Source organism: Apiospora phragmitis (assembly GCF_038363925.1).
Source record: "Apiospora phragmitis strain CBS 135458 chromosome Unknown utg000002l:1.0-5516284.0:1.0-5523493.0, whole genome shotgun sequence".
NCBI lineage: Eukaryota > Fungi > Ascomycota > Sordariomycetes > Amphisphaeriales > Apiosporaceae > Apiospora > Apiospora phragmitis.
This window is the reverse complement of record NW_027117400.1, coordinates 726,916-751,227: the sequence shown is the minus strand read 5'-3', so window position 1 is coordinate 751,227 and position 24,312 is coordinate 726,916. Positions and strand designations below refer to the sequence as shown.

General features: G+C 54.5%; 8 protein-coding genes across 8 annotated transcripts; 4 read left to right on the top strand and 4 right to left on the bottom strand.

Annotated features, from left to right (window-relative positions):
- Nucleotides 1-373: 373 nt before the first annotated feature.
- PG994_001095 (uncharacterized protein) lies at nucleotides 374-2,090 on the bottom strand (the record flags this gene model as incomplete). Its single annotated transcript, XM_066852504.1, has 3 exons — nucleotides 374-1,214; nucleotides 1,303-1,734; nucleotides 1,879-2,090. The coding sequence occupies 3 exons, from the start codon at nucleotides 2,088-2,090 to the stop codon at nucleotides 374-376; spliced, it is 1,485 nt and encodes a 494-aa protein (XP_066720645.1).
- An 877-nt stretch (nucleotides 2,091-2,967) lies between these two features.
- Nucleotides 2,968-4,834, bottom strand: PG994_001094 (FAD binding domain-containing protein; the record flags this gene model as incomplete). Its single annotated transcript, XM_066852503.1, has 5 exons — nucleotides 2,968-3,594; nucleotides 3,672-3,989; nucleotides 4,016-4,211; nucleotides 4,287-4,487; nucleotides 4,551-4,834. 5 exons carry the CDS (start codon nucleotides 4,832-4,834, stop codon nucleotides 2,968-2,970), a joined length of 1,626 nt encoding a protein of 541 aa, XP_066720644.1.
- Nucleotides 4,835-7,949: 3,115 nt separating this feature from the next.
- On the top strand, nucleotides 7,950-9,528 carry PG994_001093 (CFEM domain-containing protein; the record flags this gene model as incomplete). Its single annotated transcript, XM_066852502.1, has 5 exons — nucleotides 7,950-8,069; nucleotides 8,153-8,626; nucleotides 8,755-8,963; nucleotides 9,025-9,140; nucleotides 9,215-9,528. 5 exons carry the CDS (start codon nucleotides 7,950-7,952, stop codon nucleotides 9,526-9,528), a joined length of 1,233 nt encoding a protein of 410 aa, XP_066720643.1.
- Nucleotides 9,529-10,383: 855 nt separating this feature from the next.
- Nucleotides 10,384-11,282, top strand: PG994_001092 (uncharacterized protein; the record flags this gene model as incomplete). Its single annotated transcript, XM_066852501.1, has 2 exons — nucleotides 10,384-10,457; nucleotides 10,604-11,282. 2 exons carry the CDS (start codon nucleotides 10,384-10,386, stop codon nucleotides 11,280-11,282), a joined length of 753 nt encoding a protein of 250 aa, XP_066720642.1.
- A 765-nt stretch (nucleotides 11,283-12,047) lies between these two features.
- On the bottom strand, nucleotides 12,048-13,912 carry PG994_001091 (Amino-acid permease inda1; the record flags this gene model as incomplete). The annotated part of the gene is made up of 3 exons (XM_066852500.1): nucleotides 12,048-12,861; nucleotides 12,921-13,505; nucleotides 13,578-13,912. 3 exons carry the CDS (start codon nucleotides 13,910-13,912, stop codon nucleotides 12,048-12,050), a joined length of 1,734 nt encoding a protein of 577 aa, XP_066720641.1.
- A 4,201-nt stretch (nucleotides 13,913-18,113) lies between these two features.
- Nucleotides 18,114-19,582, bottom strand: PG994_001090 (uncharacterized protein; the record flags this gene model as incomplete). The annotated part of the gene is made up of 4 exons (XM_066852499.1): nucleotides 18,114-18,404; nucleotides 18,469-18,509; nucleotides 18,575-19,405; nucleotides 19,459-19,582. The coding sequence occupies 4 exons, from the start codon at nucleotides 19,580-19,582 to the stop codon at nucleotides 18,114-18,116; spliced, it is 1,287 nt and encodes a 428-aa protein (XP_066720640.1).
- Nucleotides 19,583-20,484: 902 nt separating this feature from the next.
- PG994_001089 (uncharacterized protein) lies at nucleotides 20,485-21,442 on the top strand (the record flags this gene model as incomplete). Its single annotated transcript, XM_066852498.1, has 2 exons — nucleotides 20,485-20,951; nucleotides 21,175-21,442. The coding sequence occupies 2 exons, from the start codon at nucleotides 20,485-20,487 to the stop codon at nucleotides 21,440-21,442; spliced, it is 735 nt and encodes a 244-aa protein (XP_066720639.1).
- Nucleotides 21,443-22,504: 1,062 nt separating this feature from the next.
- On the top strand, nucleotides 22,505-24,057 carry PG994_001088 (uncharacterized protein; the record flags this gene model as incomplete). Its single annotated transcript, XM_066852497.1, has 4 exons — nucleotides 22,505-22,654; nucleotides 22,725-23,271; nucleotides 23,389-23,684; nucleotides 23,716-24,057. 4 exons carry the CDS (start codon nucleotides 22,505-22,507, stop codon nucleotides 24,055-24,057), a joined length of 1,335 nt encoding a protein of 444 aa, XP_066720638.1.
- Between the last annotated feature and the right edge of the window lie 255 nt (nucleotides 24,058-24,312).

The following is a 24,312-nucleotide window of genomic DNA, read 5'->3' as shown; positions in this document are numbered from 1 at the left end:
CGCGTAAGAACAACCTCCACGTTAAATTACGTTTTTCGTTCATTTTTATTGACGATAATGCTCACTCTAGCACGGAGGAAGATGTTGCAAGGTTCGAAGCCCAGGTTGACGCCGCCAAACTCGAGAAGAACGTAGATCGAGCTCTTGGTAGCATGGAGAAGTGGGAAAGGTTGTTGGTATCGCGGACGCCACTGGTAACAGCGTTGATGTCATAGTTGACAATGGGGTACCCCATTTTCGATACATTGAACTCCAGCTAGCCGTAGGCTGGGTCAGAACAGGCTTCACTAACCTATCCGTTATGTAACCCCTATTATCCTACAGTATGACAGCTGATATCTACAAGACATATCTAAAGCCAACCGCCCTCTCATCAATCTCGCCATGCCCGGTCCCACCAGCCGCCGTCACATTGCCCTCCGAATCGGATAGTCTCCCTGGCCTCGAGCTTCCGGTTCTCCCGCGCCAGCACCACGCGCACCGTCAGCGCGAGCAACGCAGTCACGAGCGCGGCGGCGGCGGTGCCGGCGCCGCCGGGCAGGTAGCGGGGCCCCTGCGAGGTCGGGTACATGTAGGGCCCGTAGATGTTGGCGCAGTTGCCGATCATGTTGGCAAAAGAAATACAGACGCTGCGCTTGACGAGCGGGCGCGGAAAACTGTTGGAGACCCAGGCCAGGATGATCTGGTAGGCGGCGACGGCGCCCATGGGCATGAGGAACATGGCGAAGAAGCGGACGGCCGTGTTCAGCGTCGCGACGACGATGACGTTGCCGACGACCGAGATAAGCATCAGCGCGATGATGTGCCAGCTGCGTTCGCGGAACCGGCCCGACGTGTACGTCACGACGAGCGAGACCAGGAAGGTGCCGATCCAGATGGGCGCCGTGATCAGCAGCGTCTCAACGCTGCCGTAGCCGAGCGTCTGCACGATGGCGGGAAACATGTACTGGAAGCTCTGCGACAGCAGCGAGGCGTGCTGCAGCAGCGTGAACAGGTACAGCCGCGGGTCCCGCAGCGCCAGCAGGACGCCCTCCTTGAGCGTACTGGCGCCAGCGCTGTCGGCTTCGCCCGTGTCGTCGATCAGGCGCCACTGGGCGTACGCCTGCTCCTCGCGCGAGAGCCACTTGGTCGTGGCCGGGTAGTTGGGCAGGATGAAGATGGAGGAGAGGGCCGCGGCGACGGTAATGGAGCCCTCAATGATGAAGAGCCATCGCCTATTATTACTCGATTAGCCAGTCATTCAGTCTGCCAGCCAGGAGAAAATTACGGCATATGATGATGATGATGATTGACAGTACTTACCAACCAGCAATCCCATGCGCCCCGTTCAAATTCCCCAACACGCCCGCCCCGATCAGCCCCCCGAAAGAGTTGGCCAGCGACGACCCCGAATAGAACCAAGCGATGCGGTGCGCCATCTCGGCGCGGGTGTACCACGAGCTCATGAGAAAGACGGCGCCGGGAAAAAAGGGGGCCTCGGCGAAGCCGAGCATGAAGCGGGCGGCGACGAGCCCGCCGAAGCTGCGGGTGGCGGCCTGGCAGGCCGAGATGACGCCCCAGACGGTCATGGCGACGCCGAGGTACAGCGACGGCCGCACGCGAGTCAGCGCCAGGTTCGACGGCAGCTGCATCAGCAGGTACCCCACGAACAGGATCGACGTCGCCAGGTTGAAGTCGGTGCCCGTCATGCCCAGGTCGGCCTCGAGCGTGCCCAGGCGGGCTTGGGAGAGGTTGCTGTTTGGCCGCGGATTAGACTTTTTCGTTTCTTTCTTTCTTTGAGCTGTTTTTATTTAACCCCCTTGGAGCGAGAGTATGGTGCGCAATGTGTTTTGTCAAACCAAAGGGGAGGACAGAATAAACCAGGCGAGGTAGACTTACTTCCGATCGAGAAAGTTGAGCAGATACATAAGGATCAACACGGGCAATAGATGGCCGTCAACTTTCCGGAGCATCCTCTTCGTCATCATGTGGTGCCATTCCTCTCCTGCCGACGCGAACTGTCGGAATGACGCCTCGTCGCTAGATGCGTCCAGCGGCTTCCGATGCTCGACCGTTGCGGCATCGGCCTTTTCTTGCTCGATCGAGTCCATGTTGAGCACCTGTTTACTGGGGTGAAGTAGCCAGCCTTTCTCTCTACGGTCTTGAAAGTGTTGATTCAAAGCTTTCCAGCAGCAAGGAACAATAAGATGGCGAAGGGACAAAATACCGGCGCAGGTACGATTGTATTCCAACAAATTACATATGAATAGGTGCTGGGATAAAGACTTAAGCGAGGTACCCCTCCGGCACTTTATCGGGCACGAAAGATGACTTCGTCACTGGTCAGACGCTCCGACCCCAGCCGGCATGGTGAGCCATTGGGGGTGCATGTAATAGCTTCGGGGTAGCTGGTAGCGAAATGGCGGAGATGCGGGGGGTTATGGAGACACCAAACTTGGGGTAAGATGCTGTAAACTGGGGATACTGGAGACCACGGCAAGACTATCGCTAGTACCGAACCCTTTTGGTCCTCTTCGCTTCAACGTCCTGACGTCTTACCGTCGATCCGTCGCGGGTCCGGTCTGCCTACAGGAGCTCTCTTGGTTTGTCGACCTGAGTTGCCGTGATTGGAAACCGGGTGCCGCATCTACGTAGTAGGTAGCATCCATAGCTCACCCCCAAGACCAATAACAAGCATGTTATCTTGCCAGTGCGTTCATTGATTATTGCCGGCATGTCACTTCCAAGTTTAGCGTGTCCAAGCGAGCTGGTGCAGTCTCACTCCATCTCCGACATCTCTTGAAGATACAGAAAGGGATGTGTAGAAGCCGGAGTAAATAGGAACACATAAAAGCTGCATGCCGAAGTACCGTTCAAAGGACACTCCGAGATGGAGCATTAGAAGTAATCAAACATGTGTTAATTAGTTAATGGGTATCATCTACTTCGTCAGCCCTCGCCTCTACCGCCGTCTACTTGCATCCAACTCTACGTGGCCCTGCACATGCGCCCATCCGCCGCCACGTTCCAAGCATCGCTGCCGACCGTTCGGATAGCCCAAAACCGGCCCTCGGGGTCCCACTTCTGCTTGATCTGGAGGAGACGGTCGTAGTTGGCGCCGAAGAAGGTCTGCTGCCAGTCGGGCTGGTGGAAGTCGGCCTCGTTGATGTAGGCGCCCGACCCGGGCGTGACGGCCTCCATCTGCGGCACGTACTCGTCCGTGATGCGGCGCTGCGCCTCCACCATGTCGGCCCAGGGCGCCGTGTCGTTCCACGCCGTCGTCAGCTGCATGTGCACGCCCGTCGTGCGCCAGACCGGGTTCACGGCGTTGGCCGTCGGGTGCGGGGCCGTGGCGTTGAGGGCGTCGCCGACCGCGAGGACGCCGTGCAGGGTCAGGTTCTTGAGCACGGCCTGGAGGCCGTCGTTGTTGTCCTCGAGCACAGAGCGCGGGATCATGCGGCTGCCGAAGTTGTACTCCTCGACCATGACGTGGCCGTAGGGCAAGGGGCCCATGTAGGTGTCGTAGTGGTCGCGGTAGCTTTTGGTGGAGTAGCTGACCTTGTGGGGGATGCCGAGCTCGTTCAAGGTCGTGATGAAGGGCGCCAGAACCGTGTCCTGGACGTAGTCGCCCGTCGAGTTGTAGACCGTCACGGGGTTCACCATCAGCACGCTGCTGGCGAAGTAGTGACCACCATGGCGCCCTGGTCCGTCATGTTGGGCAGCAGCGCGTGGAAGCGCGAGATGGCCTCGTAAAACTTGTCTTGCGTCGTGCTGGCGGCGGCCATCTGCAGCGTGGCGCCGCCGACATTCACGTCGGGGTGAGCGCGCACCGTCATGGCGGTGACGACACCGAAGGTGCCGGGGCCGCCACCGCTCAGCGCAAAGTACAGGTCCTCATTCTCGTGCCGCGACGCCGTGACGACCTCGCCCGAGGCGGTCACGACCTCGAACTCGAGCGTCTGGTCCGCGGCCAGGCCGAAGGTGGTGGTCAGGGCCGAGTGGCCGCCGCCCTGGTGTAGCCGCCGGCGATGCCGACGGTCGGGCATTCGCCGCCCACGACCACGAGACCCTTGGCGTGCGCAGCCTCGGTAGCTTCGTAGCCGATGACGCCGGCGCCGAACTTGACGGCGGGGCCCTGGTAGAACTCGTCGGACCAGTCGGAGAACTCAATGTCCTTGAGGTACTGGGTCCAGATGGCCAGGGATCCGGCACCGGTGGAACGTCCCAGGAAACTGTTGGTTGTTCAGGTCAGATCAGTTCAGAGGTCTTACACTCCTCATCGCCAGACTATTTATAGAAGTACTTACTCATGGCCAGTGTTGCGGATTACGGTGCGGACATTGTTGGTCTTGGCGAACGCGAGGGCTGCCTGAATATCCTCCTTGCTGGTGACGTTGACAGCATATGCTGCATAGTTGCCTAGCAGGCAGGGCTGAGACCTGGGGGTGAACGGATCACAACTTTGGTTGGCAAAGAAAGGATGCATCACGGAGGAAGATGAGGGTATGCTGTCATTGGTATTAGCCCCACGTCTTGGTGTACAAGTGCTGCTCGAATCGCGCTGAACTTACTGGGTTTGTGGCTCGGCCCAGCCTTTCTGCAGAGCGGCGCAAGCCTCGGCATCGTATGTAGGATCATGGCAGCGCGAGCCAATCGGGACGGTCGCCACCAGTCTGCTGCTGACGGTCGAGTTGAGGGCCGACCATGTGTCAGCCGAAGGCCAGCATGCATCACCCGGCATGCAGTAGCAGCCAGGCGCGGCGGCGTTGGTGCCGGCCGGGATATAAGGAGTGGCGGCAGCGGCCACTAGGGCGGCCGACTGCCAAGCCGGCAATAACAAGGTACTGGGCCTCATGGTGACCAAATTATAGGGGGCTGACCAGGAGGACAGGCCAAGCAGAGTGTACAAAAGGAATGACTTGGGTAAGATGTCTATAATAAGACTGTACTGGGTGGTGAAGAAGGGAAGGGAAGGATCATGTCAAAGGCCGGCCCTTGTGGTTCATTAATTATACTCTTTCCCTAAGCCTTCCCAACAGGGTTCCCTATCCTCCCCATCCCGAACTAATACTAGCTGGCGACCGCATTGATGGCTGGAGATTGGGCATCGTGGAGAGAGCAGGGTCGAGATGGCGATCCCTTCCCTTCTGTTAGTAGCACCGCCCTGCGGAGGATCCACTTGACCACGCATTCGGGACGACGAACAGCAATGGCCGAGGCGGATATCCTTCCCCAGCCAGACTCTAACCCGACCAGAAGAAGCCTATACGAAGTGACAGCTCAGATTGGTGGTGACGACGATGCTTGGGGGTTCTGATGAAATGGGCGATTGGCGATAGTACTCTTCTCTTCTTGCGAAAGCAGCAGTCAAACGACGGAGAACGTGGGGGAGGAGGAACCAGCGTCCAAGTTGCAATCCACAGGAATGAGGCACAGCAACCAAGCAAGGCCAGGAATCGGGTCATCGCATCCGCCAGGGGTGACGGACAAGGTGAGAAGCGAAATCGATATGTAGGGCCAGACGGGCTTGGCGAATGAGATTGGAGGGCGGCTCTAATGAGGCATGCTTACTGTACAGTACAATCGGTTAGAAAATGCGCAAAGTCGGTCCCTTGCATCGATTGATTGCAACCTTATGTCGACCGACGCCTCTGATCTGAGGCTCCTTCGCCGGTCGGTAAATAGTTGCGGTAAGCGGCAGATCAAGAATCCTTCGGCAATGACGCCGAAAGGGCCGTCTTCTGTCCGACGGTGCACTAGACTTTGCAAGAATCGCAGCTGCGTCGCATCGTAGTCTTCCGGATCAATGCCCAGCAACCTGCTTACAGGAGTTTCATCCCAACTGACATAGCACATGCAATACTACTGAATGGTACAACACCGCTAGGGAAAACATGCAGCTGAGAACTTCTGGCGTTGACATGACTGCTTTGGGAAGTTGCACCTGCATACCTTCCTACATAGGAAGCCTGACCTGCGATCTCAGGCCTCATCGAACGGCCGTAGAGTTGCCTCGATGTTATTTTGGATAGGTGGCTATTACTTGCTGTATCTAGAGAGCAGACATCGAGCGGATGCGGTCGCTCTTGCAGGCCAAACGGAGTTCGGGGCTAATCACTACCACTCATCACAGCCACGATTTACGCATCGACCCCCTGACCAGAAGGAGAAAGAGTTCGTTCCAGAAGTATTGGCCTGGGCAGGTGCGGGGGGCCTCCTGGAACATCTAAGCCATCGTGCCCAGGCAAAGCGACTAATGGGTAGAAACTTGGAACTTCAACCAAATGGCCATGGACCACGGATCACTACTACTGTATGTGCCTCGCAGAGATCAGGGCCGATATGAAAATATTGATGCGAAAATGGCCGAGTTACTCCCTTCTCTTCTCATCGCTTCGCTAACTTGCGTCGTTGCTTCATGTGCAAGTGGGGTGGGGAATCAATCATTTAGCCCAATGGCGGGCAATGCGGAAGCAAGGCCGGTCGGTGCCTTTCGAGTCTGTTGCTTCCCCGGACAGTGACATCTGAGCCTGTGACTGCAACCTCTCAAAAGATTGTTGCATTTTGCTTATTTGAGATGACACCTCCTCTCCTCTCCACTCCAAAATGTAACAACATCAGACGTAGAGTGAACCCAACTACTATTGATCAGCATATATCTTTACTTGTGTTCATTGCTAGTCGGAAACCCCGCCGATGGTGCTTCCGCAATTGAGCTCCCGTCTCAAATCTCGACAATGCCACCATGCCACGATGAAGATTCAACTGGCCCCGTCCTTGATGCAAACCTAGGACGAGCCCGCCCTCCTCCCAAGTAACGAGACTCCCGACTGAGCAGGCCTTAGCACTTGGACCTAGTCGACATGGAATGCTCTCGGCCAAACCGTGCTCAACAACAATACAACAGGACGCGCCAAGACATGTCAATGGGTCCTGGTGTGGCACCGGTTTCCTGTCAACTTGGGATCGGAGGTTATTTCTGCCTCCGGCGTTGATCACATCGGAATGGACCAGAAACAATATTGATCATATTTACACCGACTCATGACCCGGCACTTTTCGGAAGACACTTCATGCTTGCGAGAGAGGCGAAACATCTCTTTTCCTCATCTTCGTTTTCAAATTTGCTCTGATCTTTTTCAATTGACGAATGAAATGCGAAACTGACCCTACCCAAGCAGCTGGACTACCGGAGTGTGGCCGACCGTTGTAACCTTTACTAGTCTCGTTGAGATTTCATGCTCGACGTTCATGCATGCCAACATATCTGGCACCTCAGCTTGCACCCTCCTTGTCACCTTGGGACCATAGGGACTTGTCACTCGCTCGCATCCAGGGGGCAAATCTGCACCGTTCAGGGCATGCACGAGTATCCACCACGCGTGAAATGTCCGCGATGCATACCACGATGCAGCCAATCAGTGACTTCAGGACCTGTGGTCCATCTCCTTTCTCTGCATGGCGTGCCAGGGGTCCATACAATACGATGTCCTATGTACATATCAATCTACCTAGAGCGATCTAGCCACACACCCAGGAGAGGTCCCTTCGAGGTGGGTATCCCAGTACTATCCATCGCCTCCGGGACCGTCAACATGGAACCCAGCCCTGATCAGCCTATTACCAGCGTGAACCCAGGCGCCACAAAACCTCCAAGGCCATAGAGGACTGGTAGTCTTCGTCTGATAATACCGGCGTAACAATACTACGCAAAGATCAGATATCTCCTCGTTCCCACCTGCAGCCTGTGTTGTTCGAAAGCAACATTGTACACATCGATCTAGAAGATTGCCTAGGATCAAAATTCAAAACCTCTACGCCGGCGTAGATATTGAAGTGCTATATCTCGACCCCTCCCTGCCAGTGGGACTCGCTTTTGAAAAAAAGGATCAACAGTTGTTTTCTTTCAGAAATTCCTTTAGTCCAAGTCTATCGTCTATCCTCCCTTGCTTGCGAATGAGATCTGCAGCATGAGGCTATCTTTCGAATTTGTCCTGTTCGTGGGCCTTGCTTGTGCCGCCGCTCAGGCACAACAGGCTTCTGGTTCATCAGGAGCCACTGCGCTCCTGGCCGAGCTGCCGCTTTGTGCTGTAAGTCTTTAACCTTCGACAGATCTTGAAGTTTGGCCCCTTCATGATGTTCAGAACTCCGTCGCTTATACTCATTCCGGTAGCGGAAATGCCTCCTCACCGCCGTTGCGCAGTCGCCATGCGCGCCTGGGAACCAGACCTGTCTCTGCACCAATGCGCCGTTGCAAGACAGCGTCACGGCCTGTGTTAGCACCAGCTGTACCATCAAGGAGGCGCTGTTCACCAAGAAACTGACGGAAATGAACTGCCACGCGCCGGTCCGTGACAAGGGCGAGCCGTACAAGAACATCTCCATCACCTTCGGCACGCTGTCCGGCTTCTTCGTGCTGCTCCGGCTGGTCTTCAAGCTGTTCATCATCAAGATCGGCCTTGGCCTCGACGACTGGGCCGTTCTGGCTACCGTCCTCGCGGGTATCCCAAGCACCGTGATTAACGTGCACGGCGTTTTGCCGAACGGGCTGGGAAAGGACATATGGACTCTCCGCGACGACCAGATCACCAACTTTGGCAAGTTCTTCTACATCTTGGAGATACTATACTTCTTCCAGGTCTCGCTGGTGAAGCTGTCGCTTCTATTCTTCTATATGCGCATATTCCCCGGCTGGAGATCCGCCGGCTGCTCTGGGGCACCGTCGTGTTCAACTGCCTTTTCGGGCTGTCCTTTTCTATAGTTGCCACCTTCCAGTGTCAGCCCATTCCCTTCTATTGGGAGAAGTGGGATGGGCTTCATGAGGGCACTTGCTTCGATATCAATGCCATGGGGTGGTCCAACGCCGCCATTTCCATTGTCCTCGACATCTGGATGCTGGCTATTCCGCTGTGGCAGCTAAGGGCACTGAAGCTGCACTGGAAGAAGAAGATCGGCGTCGCAGCCATGTTTATTGTCGGTACCTTGTAAGTCGCCACTTTCCATCTCTACCTGGTAAAAGATTACTAATATATCATTTGCGCACAGCGTCACCATCGTCAGTATCCTTCGTCTCCAGTCGCTCGTCTCTTTTGCCGAATCCCATAACCCTACATGGGATCAGTTCGATGTGGCCAATTGGTCTACGATTGAGATCAACACAGGTATGCATGGCTCCTTGGAAAACACGCTTTCTTCCCCGTCATGATGTACGATTCTGACTGGCTTGTACAAATAGGCATCATCTGTGCTTGCATGCCATCTCTCCGCCTCCTTCTCGTCAAACTCTTCCCCAGGGTCCTGGGCGGATCTACCAACGCGAGATCTCAGTACTACATGAGTGGTGCCGACCACAACCGCAACAACACCAGAAGCGGAAAAAGGAACCCCAACCTATCGCAGAGTCGAGACGGCGGCATCTTGTACTCCAAGTCCTACACTGTCGAGTACCAGAAGGACCAAGACGAGGCCAGCCTGGTCAGGATGGACAATCTGGGCCCGAAAGGGGTCGTCAGCACCACGTCGTCCCGACATAGCAACAGTTCATTCTAAGCCGCACGTTACTATTGTGCGTGATCTATATTTCCGACTGTTGCTGGATCTAGCAATGTTATATATAAAAGCATGTGCGACATAAACTCGCTACATCTATATATTTTGATGAATGACCAATTCCTCAGGAGCCTGTGCGAAGTGAGAGTGGTGTAGTGTCCTGAGTTTTGACTTCCTGAAACTTGGTTTCGATCTACCATCATCGTCGTCCAATCTCACGAAAGCACACAGGATAAATTCAATCGGACAATTCGGGACCACCGAGAGGGAACGACTTGTGCTTCTCTTGGGCGTGGGCACCAGCTTTCAGCATTTGGTTAGCACCCACTCGCGCCGCATAGAGGCTGAACATGGACGATCCCAGGTCAATCAGTATGAGTTTTTCTCGCGCACGACTCTTCCAGGCCGAATCATGTACATGGTCCCGGTCTGTGCAAACAGTCTTTGTTTGCACGTCTCCTATGCAGCACCTCCCCGGCTCCTTTATCAACCCGGGTGGAAACGATCTACCTCACCTCATTGGAGCTTTGTTCAGACCCTCAACGGTCCCAAACAAAGGATGAAGGAAACGTTTCGACCAGAGATCCCGTTCATGTACACCCGGGATAAACCAGATGGGCAAGCTTTTTCCCTCCCACCCCACAGGATCTCCCATGCATGCGATGTCATGACTCGAGAGGCCGCACCACGAAAGCAGGGGTGCGTTTTATGGTTGACAAGTCGACGAACAAGCATTGGGTCCGATTCGCTACGTAGTACCAGTACTACTGCATAGTGTTAGCATCCCGGGTAAAATCAAAGTCGGCAGTTACAGTAATCCACACACACACACACACACACACCCACGCAAACACAATGGATCGACAGCAACATCCCGAACCGATACCGCGGCCGACAAACGAGCCCCATCCCTGTCCCGCCGCCAACGGGTCGGCTTCGGCAGCAAGCGAAGCACCACCCCGACGCCACAACGCCTCTCTTTCGCCAAACCTTCTGGCCCTCCTCCTACTGCTGCGCCGCCTCCTCCTCCTCCTCCTCCTCCTCCTTCCTCATTTTCACCACCGTATAACGGCAGCGGCAACGATGGTGGCGGCGCCGTGGCGGCCGCCACCAATGCCGCCCAGTTCTCCTTCGGGAAGCCCCTGGGCGAACCACCCAATGCTCCACTCCCGCGACCCCCGACCGACAAGAAGCACAGCAGCAGCAGCAATAAGAATAATAGCTTTAATAGCACCAATGGCGCAGACTGGCTCGCCCACACAGAAGCCGAGCTCCTCCAAGACCTCGACACCACCAAGAAGGAACTCGAACTGATCCGGACAATCCTATGGGAGATGGAGATGGATGATACCTCTTCACCAGTCCCGCCGCTGCCGAAGATAGAAACGTCCCCCGAAACGACGGCCGCGATGGCGATGGCGATGGCCGCCGCCCAGCAGCAGCGGTCCCAGCGCAAGATGCTCATGGCCGCGTGCCGTGAATACGCCGAGTCGCGGCGACAGCTGCTGCGGGAGCGGCTGCGGCAGGTGCAGTTCTGGACCAACAGCCGCGACATGGGGCGGTGGGTGCCGTCGGCGGCGCCCGGGGACTGGGCGCTGGCGGATGCGGAGTGGGCCAAGTGGTTGAGCGACCAGGCCGCGGCGATGCAACAACAGCAGCAGCAGTCATCGGGTTTCGAGGGAGAGGCGGGGGCTACTTGGGGGCCGCTGCCGCATATACTTGCGGCTTTTGCGTTTTCGGTGGAGCAAGGGTAGCTAGGAAGGCAGGGTTTGGAAAAAGAGAGTAGGGGAAGAGGAATTTGGAGACTTGCGTGATGGGATGCTCATTATGGGAGCTCGTATGTATGTGTATACCTGGTTGTCTCGTATTAGATATGTAGGATCTGGGATGGGCCGTCTCGTCTGTCTATTCACATCACCGAACTCCAAGGCTGCGAGCTTAACTTAATGCCCCTTTTTAAACTGCAGCATGACTTGTGGGGTTGGAATGGAGCAGACAACAAGTTCGTGACCCACTCAGAATGCAACGGCGTGTAATGCCGTGAGATAGCGCCCGTTATGTTGGCCATGCTGCTTGGCGGCACCAACACCAACCCTCGCACCTCGGAGTACTATGTACTACATGTGCGTTGGTCCGGTTCTCTTAATAAAAGCCCACCCAACTGCTCTTCCTATGTAACTAGATGAGATGTATCATCTTCATCTTCATCAGCATCATAATGTTCGTCTTGTTACCACATTTCTCACTTCACAGCATCAAAAGTCAAGGTTGCCAAGCGCAATTGAACTTTCGATCGGTTTCTGGTTCGTTGCCTGAAGCTGAACAGAAATCGTCTGCTACGAGGCAACAAAGGATCAACTTCGCAAAGTGGTATCATTCATTACTACACCAAAAACAAGGCCAATCTCCTCTTTCAAAGAACGAAGATTGGAACATGTCTACAACGAGAACAGAAACGAAGTTGATCGAGATGTGAAGGTTTGAAGACATCGTCCACAATACACCCCTCGTCCTCTCTTCTAAAAGAAGATTTTCAGAATGCGCTTCCACATGGGCCATTTGGCCTTCTCGGCGCGGAACGCGTTGATCTCGTCCCAATCGAGCTCACGACGGCCCGAGTCCACGTCGATCTGGCTCATGGTCAACCAGCCGGTACGTTTCCACAGGAAGCCGCCGGCCCAGAAGACGAGGAGCACGGGGAGGGCCAGGTACGCCTTGAAGAAGCCCGCGGCGTCGTTGTAGCCGCCCCCGACGGGGCAGATGGCCGTGTAGAACTGTACGACGAGGACCACCAGGATCAAGATGAGACCGAGCCACGAGCCGTAGACGCCACCGATGGCCTTGAAAGGAATCTCGTCCAAGGTGTGGCCGTGGTGCTTCCAGGCCTGGCGGAAGCGGATATGGGCGTAACAGATGGACCCCCAGGTGAAGAGGGCCGCCAGACCCGACAGGGCCTGGAGCCAGTCGAAAACTTCCGTACCCGCTTCAGCCTCACTGACATAGGCAATCAACCCGAAGATAAGAATGACAGCGACCGAAGGCAGGGGACGTCCGGACTTGTCAATGTAACTGAAGATCTTGGGCGCATATCCCTGCTGCGCCATGGCAGTCAGGGTTCGGCTGCCGCCGTACACAGCCGACACGCCAATGGACAGGACGGACACCAGGATGATGACGTTCATGAAGGAGTCGAACCCATCGAGACCGGCGTTCTTGCCGACAATGACGAAGGGCGAGGCGGTGATATCGGCGTACGAGTTGGCAGCGCCCAGAAGCCGCGGGTCTTGGCTGTCGACCAGGAGACCGACAAACAAGAGGCCCAGGACGTAGAAACTAAGAACGGCGCATTAGTGGAAGGCGACTGGGTGCATTTTGGTCGGTAAACTACTCACATGGTGACACGCCAGAACACCTGCTTGATAGCACTGGGCAGCGATGCGACGGGGTTATGGGCTTCGGCGGCCGCAAGGCCCACGAGTTCCGTTCCGCTGAAAGCGAAGGCAGCGGTGACGAAGACGGTACCCCAACCACGGAATCCATTGTTGAAAGCACCGGGATCGTACCAGAGGCGGGCGCCCCAGTACTCGCTGTACAGGCCTCGACTTGGGCCTCCGCCCAGCACCATGATGAAGGCGATGAGGATGAAGATGACGGTCGCGATCAGCTTGAGCGAAGAAGCCCAGAACTCCTCTTCCGCGTATCCCAGAGTTCCAAAGATGTTGACCACGACGATGGCGACGAAGAAGATGGTGATCCAGGCGCCGACGTTGATCTCTTGATTCCAGTAGCTGACGGTGAAACCGCAGACAGTGAGCTCGAGAGGCAGGACCACGGCCCACTGCATGACGTAGTTCCAGCCGATGGCAAAGCCCCAGGAGGGATCGATGAAGCGCGTCGCATACGTGTAGAAACCACCAGAGACCGGATACATGCAAGCCAATTCACCCAGAGCATAGACGACGTTGAAAATCATGATACTGCAAAGGGCAGGAGGTTAGCATGTCCACGCACACGAGAGGATGGATGGCATGCCGAAGGATTCTTCTTACCCGATGATGAGAAAGTCGATCAAGAGAGAACTAGGGCCGCCCTTGTGGAGGGCGCCTCCGGACCCGACGAAGAAGCCGGCGCCGATGGAACCGCCGATGGCGATCATCTGCAGGTGGCGGGGTTGCATGGAGCGGTCCAGCTCGACGACGCCGGCGCCATAGTTGCGCTTCTTGAAGGACTCCAGGTTGAGACCGTTGCGGGTGTAGAAGTTGTCGGAGCGGACGGCGCCCTCTTGCTGAGAGTGGTGCGTGTCGGTCCGAGTGGCGGTATAGCCCGGAAGGGCGACATCCTTCTCGGGGGGCGTTTCCAGTTTGGACTCGTCTGTTACCGCCATGATGGCTAGGTATATGGAGTATGCGCGATGCTGTAGCAGCAATTGGCTGTTGGGATTTGGTGAAAAGGCGGCAGCAGGAGTGGCCGAAACAGCAGAGTTCCTCTTTTTCGTATGGGGGGTTTTCCCTCTGTGTTTAATGGGAAGGGGTTGACACCTTTCTTACGTAGATATTCAAGACCCCCAGGCTTTGCCTGATATGAAGGCGTATTAGTCGGATCGACTAATTGAGCTGTGTCGAAAACAGCAGGGCCCTGATGGGATCAAGAAGAGGTGCCTCGTGAATCACTTGGAAGGAGGAGAGGTAAGACAAGCTAGGACGGGCAGACGGGGGGCAGGTCCTGCATATTTATTGATTGAATATCCGCTGGTATTTGACTGCTGATGACAGGAGCTGGCTGCTGCGGTGATCCAAATGCAGGTAACCAAGAGGAAACATATCAAAGGGCGGCCTCGACCAATCTCGGCTGGAGCATTTGCGGGGGAGGGTGCAGACGGGCAAGCTCGAGATTCGAGACCAGGGCTATGCTATGTGCACTAAGCAGAGCTGCATCACTCAAGTTAGACACCACCCTCCTGCAGCAACGTACGTCAAGTACTGATACTTTGCCTCATGTTAACCTTGCGACTGGAATTTCAAATGATACCTGACCTGGCCTAGGAACACTTTGATAAGACCAAAGCGACGATCTCCTCCATCCCTTCCTCCAGTAGCCCCCATCCAGTGTTTAATTCTTGGGCCTCGAAGTTTTCGCCAGTAATGTACACATTCATGGTCCAATACCTTAATGTCCATCGTGAGGATGGTAGGATGGGATCAGCCGTTCTGAGGAACACCCATGGTTATGGCCATGGTCCCGAATCCTGAGGTGTCAATATCTTACATTGGGCCATGGATGCCTCGTACAGGGGGTTGGTCTAGACGATGAGACGAGAGAGATAAGGGCTCTCCGAGGCTGTGGTTGGCCAATGGCCGCTAGGCTTCCAAGCTTCGTGGTATGATTGCCATCTCGATAGATTGTTACCATTACCTGGGTTGCAATAGGTTAACCTAAAGACTGGAAGACTTTAACGACGTTCCTTTTTCATCCAATACTTTTACTCAGTGGTACAAGTGTCGGCCGTATTATTTAGGTTAGGCCGTATTGAATACCTACTCAGGATTTGAAGATTCCCAAGTAGCTCGGTCAGCTAGCTGAAGACTACGAATCCCATTGACGGATGATGGTTGAATTACATATACGAGAGCTGCTGATGCAGGCAAGCCAGGATTTAATCCTTTCGTTCAGCGGGATGCCAAGCAGCTATCAGTGGGGACAGCATCCTGGGGGGGTATATGGTTATTTAGTGGTCGCTAGCCTGTAAACTGGAGCAACTGATAGCTGCCGGGGGTAGTTCTTAGCCTGTACGGATACTATGAAGCATGTTCGTTGCTTTTCTCCAACAAGCTTCCTGGGGATTTGCTGGGCTTGGGCTTGGCGGATCCCGAATCTCTGCAGACAGGCGTGGGCATTCCGGCGGTACTGGCACTCTGCTGGGGCACACTTGGCACACATCATCATGGATGCGCGGTGCATTCTGTGGTGTATTTTGACAGCCTGGACGGGGGCAGCACGCAAATGTCTCAGGCTATTTTCCGACTGACTTCCAGGTTCCAGTCCATACTGATTTCCCGTCAGCGTGCAAGTACAAGTACTTGGAAGAGGAGACCCACCCGTCCTTCGCACATGCAGTTCATGATAGATGGCGAGGGAGGCGCGCCTCAAGTCCTGATTCGATGGTCTCCTACAGCCTCCCGGGATGTCCGCGGTCGTCTAATCGCAGCTTCCAATTGTAGAATAGACGCACGGGGTCGGGAACTCCTTGGGCTCGTTTCCATAGGTATTCAAAGGTTCCCCCATTCAACCATCAATTCTCGTTATTTCCAAGGGTCCCAGAGCCATGCAAGTAATCGTGGATCCAGCCCGCCCACATGCTTCTTGCTTGACTGTTGCTTGGCCACTCTTGTTTGAACATCTCAACTTGGCAACTGCATCTTCGGAAGATGTATGGGGTGACGTGACAGCTACAACAACTGCTGGCCAGTTCGGAGTCGAGTTGCACCGAAAAGGCCTATCTATGGGGTCGCGCCTCTATCTCTATCTCTTGATGATAGTAAAGCCTGACTCATCTGAGGGAACAAGAGCGTGCGTGGGGAGGGGTGGCGATTCGATTGCTGCCACCCAACCTGTCTCGGGACGGGACTATTTGTGGGACATTCGACTCGAACCGGACACCTCCTACACACCTACAGCCTGGACAGAAGCCTGGATTTCCACCTGATCGTTCAGCTGCTTATCTATCACAGAGGGTAAGGTTACTTAAGAAGGGGGTATTGTCACATCACTATACCGGAAACCGTAGGTCCAGGCCACAAATCAGCCTTGATCAATCGCATTGTGTGTCTATCGTCCGACTCGGCGGGATGGCGCAACACGAAAGAAGCAAACAGTCCCACCCCATAGCAGGATTGGCAGGTGAAGCTTGTATCACCCTGGCTTGCGCCTGGCGCCTTGGCTGCGGTTAGGGCCCGGCGCGCTGTGAGTGGATGACGAAGGCCAGTAATCCCAGGCTTGATCCCTTCCATTCTGTCTTTCTTCCGTGTGAAGTTCGCGCAGTAAACTTCGCGGGTACGAAAATGAAACCCAACGCAGCGCCGCAGCAGTACATAATACCCTTCTGCAGCGGAAAGCCGCTAGAAGCCATAGAAGAATGCAACACCAATTGGTTCACCCCCGAATGTAACAGACTGCTACTACTGTACACCATACAACACAACGTCGTTGTCTCCCACCTTTTCCCGAAAACTCCATTTACCCAGAAGCATTGACCCGGCAGGCAGGCAGGCTCTCCCCATCCCCCCTCCCCCCCCCATCTTTACCCCAAACTACAAGCGAAACGAAACCAACCATAGCCTCCCATGGGCCCCGCTGATCTTAGAGCAGGCCTAACCTAGCGGCAATTCCCCAGGTGCTAAGAGCAGCTCTCGAGGCGCTTTCGAGACTCCTCTTCGGCCGCAACTGCATACTACGAGTAGCGATGCAACAACGACTGCACCGAAGGGTTTGTGCGACAGATGACCGTTTAGCTTCGGTCTTTGTTCCACATTGCCTTAAACGGATATGTGGTCCAAGAATCTTGATTCTCAGCTGAGGCTGTACAGGCTTGTTCAATGATACCATGGCGCCTTTTTCTGCCTCGGCACAAAGCACTTCTCTCACCACCTCATGCCGTATCGGCGTACGTACTACTTCTACCCCCTTGAGGGCCTTGAGGGAAGGGGTGGTGGCACCTTGCTCTAGTGATCTGTTTTGCTTATGCCCGAAGCAATACGCCTAACCTACCCAGCCTGGCTGTCGACGACCGTTCCATGCCTGTCATTGGCTGTCGATACGGCGCACATTCGACCAATCGATCACCAGATTTTTGGTGTTCAGGTGTTTGTCCTATCTCATAGGTGACGCGGCGCTTGTTGTCCCAAACGAGAATGTCGCACATCCCACGTCTTGGACCCGAGCCTGCCGTTTGGTACGGCCTGGGCCCTTGCCGGCAGCCAGACAGTACACTTCAGTGCGCATGCAGCAAACAGCTTACATATTGTAGATCGGCCAGATTTGATGACACAGTCCCAGCTCCATAGTATTCGAAGGGGGAAATGGATAGCAGCCGGGCAACTCAGGTATGCGATCCAGCTAATCCCTCCTCCACGAACTCGGTGTCTCCCGCTGAGATCAATATCAGCCCACAGTACCTAAGCATTTCATAATTGCACAAGACGTAATTGGATGTTAGGTATAATTGAATGCCAACCACTGTCCCAGGTTAAGTAATCTCAACATCCATATGTCTTCAAACACTATAAGATGATGAGGCAGCTTGAGAGACGAGATACCGCTGCACGTACCGGTGGTAGCCAGCGAGCGAGGCGAACCGATAGAGCATACGAAAGGGCTTTGGCCAGTCCGTTCAAGCGACAGCGTTCTGTTATTCGTGCTCTCGGCCTGGAAGCCGTACAGAGAGATCGAAACCAAGAATCTCATTTCTTGTCCTGCCAATCAAGTCCCATATGTTTTCTGCGCACGCAGGCTTGATACGCTAGATCAGTTTGCTCATATATCAAATCCCCGGTAAAAAGAGGCGATCTGATTGACCCGAATGGAGACTGTCAGTGAGCAGCTTGACTGCTATCGCCTGATTTCTCGTCTTGTTCCACGTGTAAAATTAACATCCTGATAAGATCTTCAAATAAAAGATGAAGCTCTTGACGGTACTCTGGGTGAACACCAATTGTCTCCTTTGGGAAGATTTCATGGATCAAATCCCAGGCCTTTCCTTGGTCCAGAAACGTTCGAGTCATCTTACCTAACCGCATCGTGAAGGGAGTACCTTTTATACCGGGCAATATGTCGCTCATGGCACTCTCGGTGATCTCGATACCCTCGCTACTCTCGGCGCTCTATTTGGTGTGCAAGTCAGTATTGATTCGAAAGATATCAAGTTTGGGGTGGGCCATATCTTACAGGCTGTTCAGAGAAAACAGAGGTCTGGCCGCTCCGTGCATCTGAGAACGTTCAGTGAGGAGTTGTAGGTCATAGGGTGTAGCAACATAACACCTACCGAACGTACTGGGTAAGTCGTCCTGGCGCCTTTTCATCAACCTTTTACATAATTCATCGAGGACCTCGACGTTGACCGCATCAACCATAGGGGGTGGAGGGACCAGGACCGCCCCTGCCCCGAAACGCTCTTGGAGGTCATGGAAGATATCTGCAGCTGACACGATATACGCAGTCTCGGTGTAGGGACAGCCTCCTACAATGTGACCATAGAATCCACCTGATTGCGCGTCCAGCACGGCAGATCCGCAATCTCCTTCAACCACCGCGTCTTGTAACTGAACGGCGTATAGTTTCTGGACTGTTGCGCTATCTGCCCTACGGAAGTAGGTTGACCCTGGAAGCAAAGTCCCATGGATAACACCACTAGACCCTGTGACTGCTATGACTCTACGTTGTCGTGAGGGCATTTCTACCGCATATGGAACATGAAGATTGAGTGAGCGAGTGGGGTCTCGCAGTTCTATCTTGTTCATCGCTTTCGGTTCACCACCTAATGGCAAGAGAACGTAGTCAAGTTTTGACTTTAGTCCATCGCCCCTGAGGGTGGGCTCTAGACTGAGTGACACAACCTGTATCTCCCTGCGGTCCCTGGGCTCTTCGAGCTCACTCGGATGCCCCTCCAAGGACTCCAAGGAGTGAGTAGGTTCCAAGCCAACTGGATGAGACGATTGACTTGAATACGGGCTGTTGCTGCTTTCAGAGTGGTGATCTTCGGCCCAAGGCGGAGGCGAGGTAGTGGGGGTGAGGCTCCCACGCGTTGTCGCCTCCCAATCTTCTTCATCTTCCTCCTCGTCGCTTTGCCCATCGAAATCGCATTCTTCAGTTCTAGCCGGTCCCACTTGAATTTGATGCGTTCAAGTGTGTGCTTGGCCGTCATCTGGTAGAATATACGCCCAGCCTGTAGTGGCAAAGCACACGCTCCAAGACCAAACTCAGGGTGCACGTAGAGGATGCCACTTTGGCGGATGGATGACTCGACATCATTCCTTACTCGAGAGTCGGTGCAGCAAATCATGATGATCGGCTTCGAAGTTTCGGCACGCCTGCCAATCATGTATAACCGGTAGTAGATATGGGCATACCCTAGTTCGATATTCCTCAGCGCAGCCCTGATCTGGGGCTCGATGTCCTTCTCAAACTTCTCCAGGCTGCTCAGTGCGCCCACCAGGCGCTCCTCGAACGTCCGAGTCTGGTAGTCATGATCTCGCTTCCACAGGATAATTCAGGGTCGGCCCATCTCTTGCCGAAGGTTGGTATCCGGGGAAATGGCATTACAAGGACGCTCAGTAAATAAAAACAATAATGAGTGTTTCTTCGCCGGGTCGGGTCGTACCATGTGTCGGTTTTCGAGAAAGCAAGGGGAGAGAGCCTGAACTACTTGCGAGGAGTGGGAAGACGAAAGTTAGCAGAATGAGGCAACCGTTCGCGGGGTACATCAGCGCTGCTATGCAAGGCTTTGGCTCTTGGAGTTTGGGGGCAGTGCTTCGAAGTGGACTTTGGATATGTTCCATTGCAGGTTCAACTGCAGACCCTATTGGCCGATCCGCGCCACCTATCGCATTATGCTTGAGGATGTGGTCGGGAAAAGTAATAAGAAACGAAATAAATTTACACGGCCATGCCCAAGGCTCAACGTCTGTTCCATCATTGACCTACAATATGTACCCGATATCTATGTGATTTGTGAACGAAAAGTCACTACTGGACTATCTGAAGCCAGCTATCCTGTGACTCACCAGCTAGTCTATCTCGGTTCATCCAACAATCGCCAGTCCTCTATGGATGAAGACGCGTTGAGACTAGTTAGTCGGGTATGGCAGCCGTTGGGGAAGAAGGAACTTTTCAATGGCGACCCGAGCTCTGCAAATGGACCACAGTGCGTATATTGATTACTACACAAAGCAATGACATCTGATGATGGGTCCAACACGCACCGACGACATCCTCGACTTGGTTCAACAAGTCCATGCTGGAAAGACGCGCTTGGAGATCTTGGTTCAGCTGCAGGCTAAAGGGGCCGGCGGTACTACTACTTCCACTCAGGCAGGTGCTGAAGAATCCATTAATCTGACATTGCGGCTCGTGTCCTTGATGAAGTTTGGAGCAGCAATGGGCGAGTTCATACCGCACCGCTGTCCGCACCGCTGCCTGGTGTGGGAGCAAGGCTCTCTCAAGGAGCACCTGGCCGGCTACTTTGGTAAGCCGCCAGTGCTGAACTGCGATCGGGTGCGGTTGCCCAAGTCCTTCCATGCTTGGGGAATAGAAAGAATAGGGGGAATCAACATCTGTTTCACCGATAACTTGGCGGATCATCTTCTGCTGGTCGATGATGATTCGAGGCTCATGATATTCCACCACGCCTCCTTCCTAGAATATCAGCATGAGTTAGTCTGTACCTATCATTTGCAAAATGGGATTGAGAGGAACCAGCTGACAGCTACAACCACAGCGCGCTCTTTCCGGCTGGGCTGGTCGACGAGACTCTGTGAACACTTGCCCTTCTCTTTCCAGAAGCGCAATTCGGGAATCGGTATCGCGGTCCAGGGGGGCAATGGCTCCACCAGAAACGAGCAAGAGAAACTGACTACGTCCTCGACCCGAGATTAGGGCGATGCGGGAACTTGCAGATGGAGGAGCGCCAGATCGAGCACTTCACGTATTGGCGAGACCGGCTGGTCATTCTGAAGCAGGCCTACGACGACGCGACGACGCGACGCCGCGGACAATTGCCCAGTGGTGGCACGACCGGCGCAACGGAGTGCAGTGGTACACCTTCTGGGTGGCCATCTTGGTGCTGATCCTGACGACCCTTCTGGGCGTCGTGCAATGTGTTGAGAGTGCGCTTCAGGTGTATAAGGCTTATGTACCTTCTTAGTTGTAATTCATTTACCAATACCAAATCTGTTCTCGACCAGAGTAGATGCACTAACTGATGAAAGATTCCACGGTCGTAGCCATAGATGACTGCGCCGTCGAACCTGCGAGCAAGTCGCGGATGTCGGCCATTCCATTGGAGACAAGGGGCCCGTGAGTCGATGGCAACAACAGCATCGACATGTTACTATTGCGTGGTCGCTGGTAAGGGTGACCCTCTTGCTTCACCGGAGGTCGGTAGGCAGCAGCGTCACAATTCCCTTCCCGAGGCCGGGGGGGGGGGGGCTTGGCTTTCTCCTTCGTGCATTGCGGTAACCTACCTGGCCTTGCTGGCTCATAGAACCGATCCCTGCGATGGCGGCTGAGTCCGGCCAGCAAGAACATCCCGTTCGGCTTCCCATCGAGTTCGTTAAGTAGACACAGCCGTGGCCCCAATACCCGGGAGCTGCATGCATGTTTACGTTACTTCGTCAAACAGCCATATGTGATGCTTCTATGATTTCAGAGACCGCGCCGATGTGACTAAATGGGTGCCTTCCGAAGCCAGCTGAGGAGGGTTATATGACAATAAGTATACCTAATATAGTAAGTAAGCATTTGACGCGGTGGCAGCAAATCAGGCAACCTTCAGCTACAGGGTGCTAACCAGGGCCTCGTCCCCTCAATTTGGGGGCTGCGTATTTCGCATATCGATCTAATTAAAGATATGATCTGATTTGGTGACTGACTGAAAGCCGCATATCTTGGCCTCTTCCCGCTTCTTGGCTTCTTTGTCCCACCTTGCCCCGGCGAGATGGTTATCCTTGAGCGATCTCTGCTCTTGTCTCATACCACATCCCCAATTCTACAGTCCCTTCGTGGGTGAAACGAAAGCAGCGGCAGCGCCAAGGCCAGCATGGAACCATTACTAATGGAGGAACCGCAGCGTGCTAGTAGGGGTGCACAACTCACCTCCGACCGGCGAAGGCGTGCCGCATATATCTTCGCTTTTCTCTGGGTCGTCCTCTCCGTTTTCGCGATTTGGTATGCCGTCCAGGGTTCGGATGACCACTGGCCAGACTACATGGCGGTATGCAGCACAGATGGGGCTTTCATCCCATTCTACACGGGCAAAGGCCCGTGGATGTCTTCCCAGTTCTTCGCCATTAACTTGGTGGCCGCGGGGCGTCTGTCGTTCTCGGTTGCCAAGGTCATGGACGTGATCTGGGATGTGGTACGTGTAGATCACCGCGCATCGTGTTGTTGATTCTCGGGTGGTATTAAACCGACTCGTTCGATGGCAGATCGGTGGGCGCGGATTCGCCGCGGACATGGCTGTATTGTCGTTCAAACTCTTCCGGCAGTATCTCGCCGTGTCCATGAGACGCCATCCGGTTATTTACCGAGTCTTCCGGGCCATCTACCTCGAGAACGAGCCAACTTTGACATCGATATACCGATTAGTAAAAGACTGCATAACGAGCCGGCGTCGGGTGGTGCCACCGACTGCTCTGGTGTTCATGGTGGCTACTTTGGTCCTTGTTCTGATCTTTCCGACCCTATCGGGATCGATGACGGGATACATCAATGTGTCCAAGGGGTTTGTACAAGCCTCGAGCGGAGACATGGTGCCATTCGAGAGCCTCGATTTTGTAGCGTATGTCATCCACGACGGGTGGCGTGTAAACCTGACAGGAGACTACATCATTTCTCTGAGTGTAGAGGGTGGCCATGAATACATGAGTGGCGGTAATCCCAACTGGATTCTGCCATTGGTGGGTGGCACCGCTATGCAATGGTGCAGACATCGCCAGAGCCTCAATTGTCAGCTGAAGAAGTACACCTCATATTGTAAGTAACCTGATGCCCTATTCCGTATATGCAAATTTGGATGGCACCCTGCTCACTAGCTGGACACCCAAGACGCGTGACAGTATGGCTTCTATGGCTTGCACAACGAGACTTCAGTCTGGCCGACTGACCACGGCAATTTTACCTTGGCTGCTCCCTCTCTCAACATATCGTCCTTCTACGTCGACGACGTTATGGACTCCATTGCCGATGGCTACGGGTACGAATGGGTTGACCCAAGAACCGGCCAAAAGCCCTTCAGTGACGAAAAGCGGGTTGCTCGGACAGCGGCCAACCAGACATTCACGATGGATGAAATCGTTGCCAATGCCACCTGCCAGCCTGTCCAAAACGTGGAGTACTTCGTTCACTTGGAATCATCACTCGGCGGAGAATGGCGACTTATTTTTCTCGTGTGCTGACCGCTCTGTGCGCGCGCCTCAGCGATACCAATCGGGCTTCTCGCTCATGCAGCTCATGATCGCGATCATCCTCCTGGCCATCTGGACGATCGGCCTCTGCGTGATGTCCTACACGTCGAGCCGGCACGACCCGCTCGAGGGCGGCCAGCCCGAGGTGCTCCGGGGCTGGCGCGCACTGCTGACCTTGGCCGAGGCCATGAACATGGAGCTGGCGGGCTCGGCAATCGAGCCGCACACGCTGCGGGACGACGAGCTGCAGAAACAGATCGACCATCGCATTGGAGGCGGTCAGGTGTACTCGAAGTCTGGCGGCGACGCCGTGGTTAAACGACGAGGGTTTCCGTATGTGGCAGGAGGCAGATAGGTAATAAGCTCATCAGGGGTCGGTCAGCCAGCAGCCAGCAGCCAGCAGCCAGCTAAAGCAACTCGCTTAGGTCGGATGATGGGCGTTGGCGAAGCTTCCGCTAAATAAGAGAATATCGAACCTTCCAAATAAGAACGAAAGTCTAGAAGAAAAACTTGTGGTCTTTTTCTTTATCCTATCTGCCTGCATACAGACACTGACACCGGGCAAGTTTGTGGGAAAGTTGTTAATAACCTGCATGTCGGCATGCAGGCC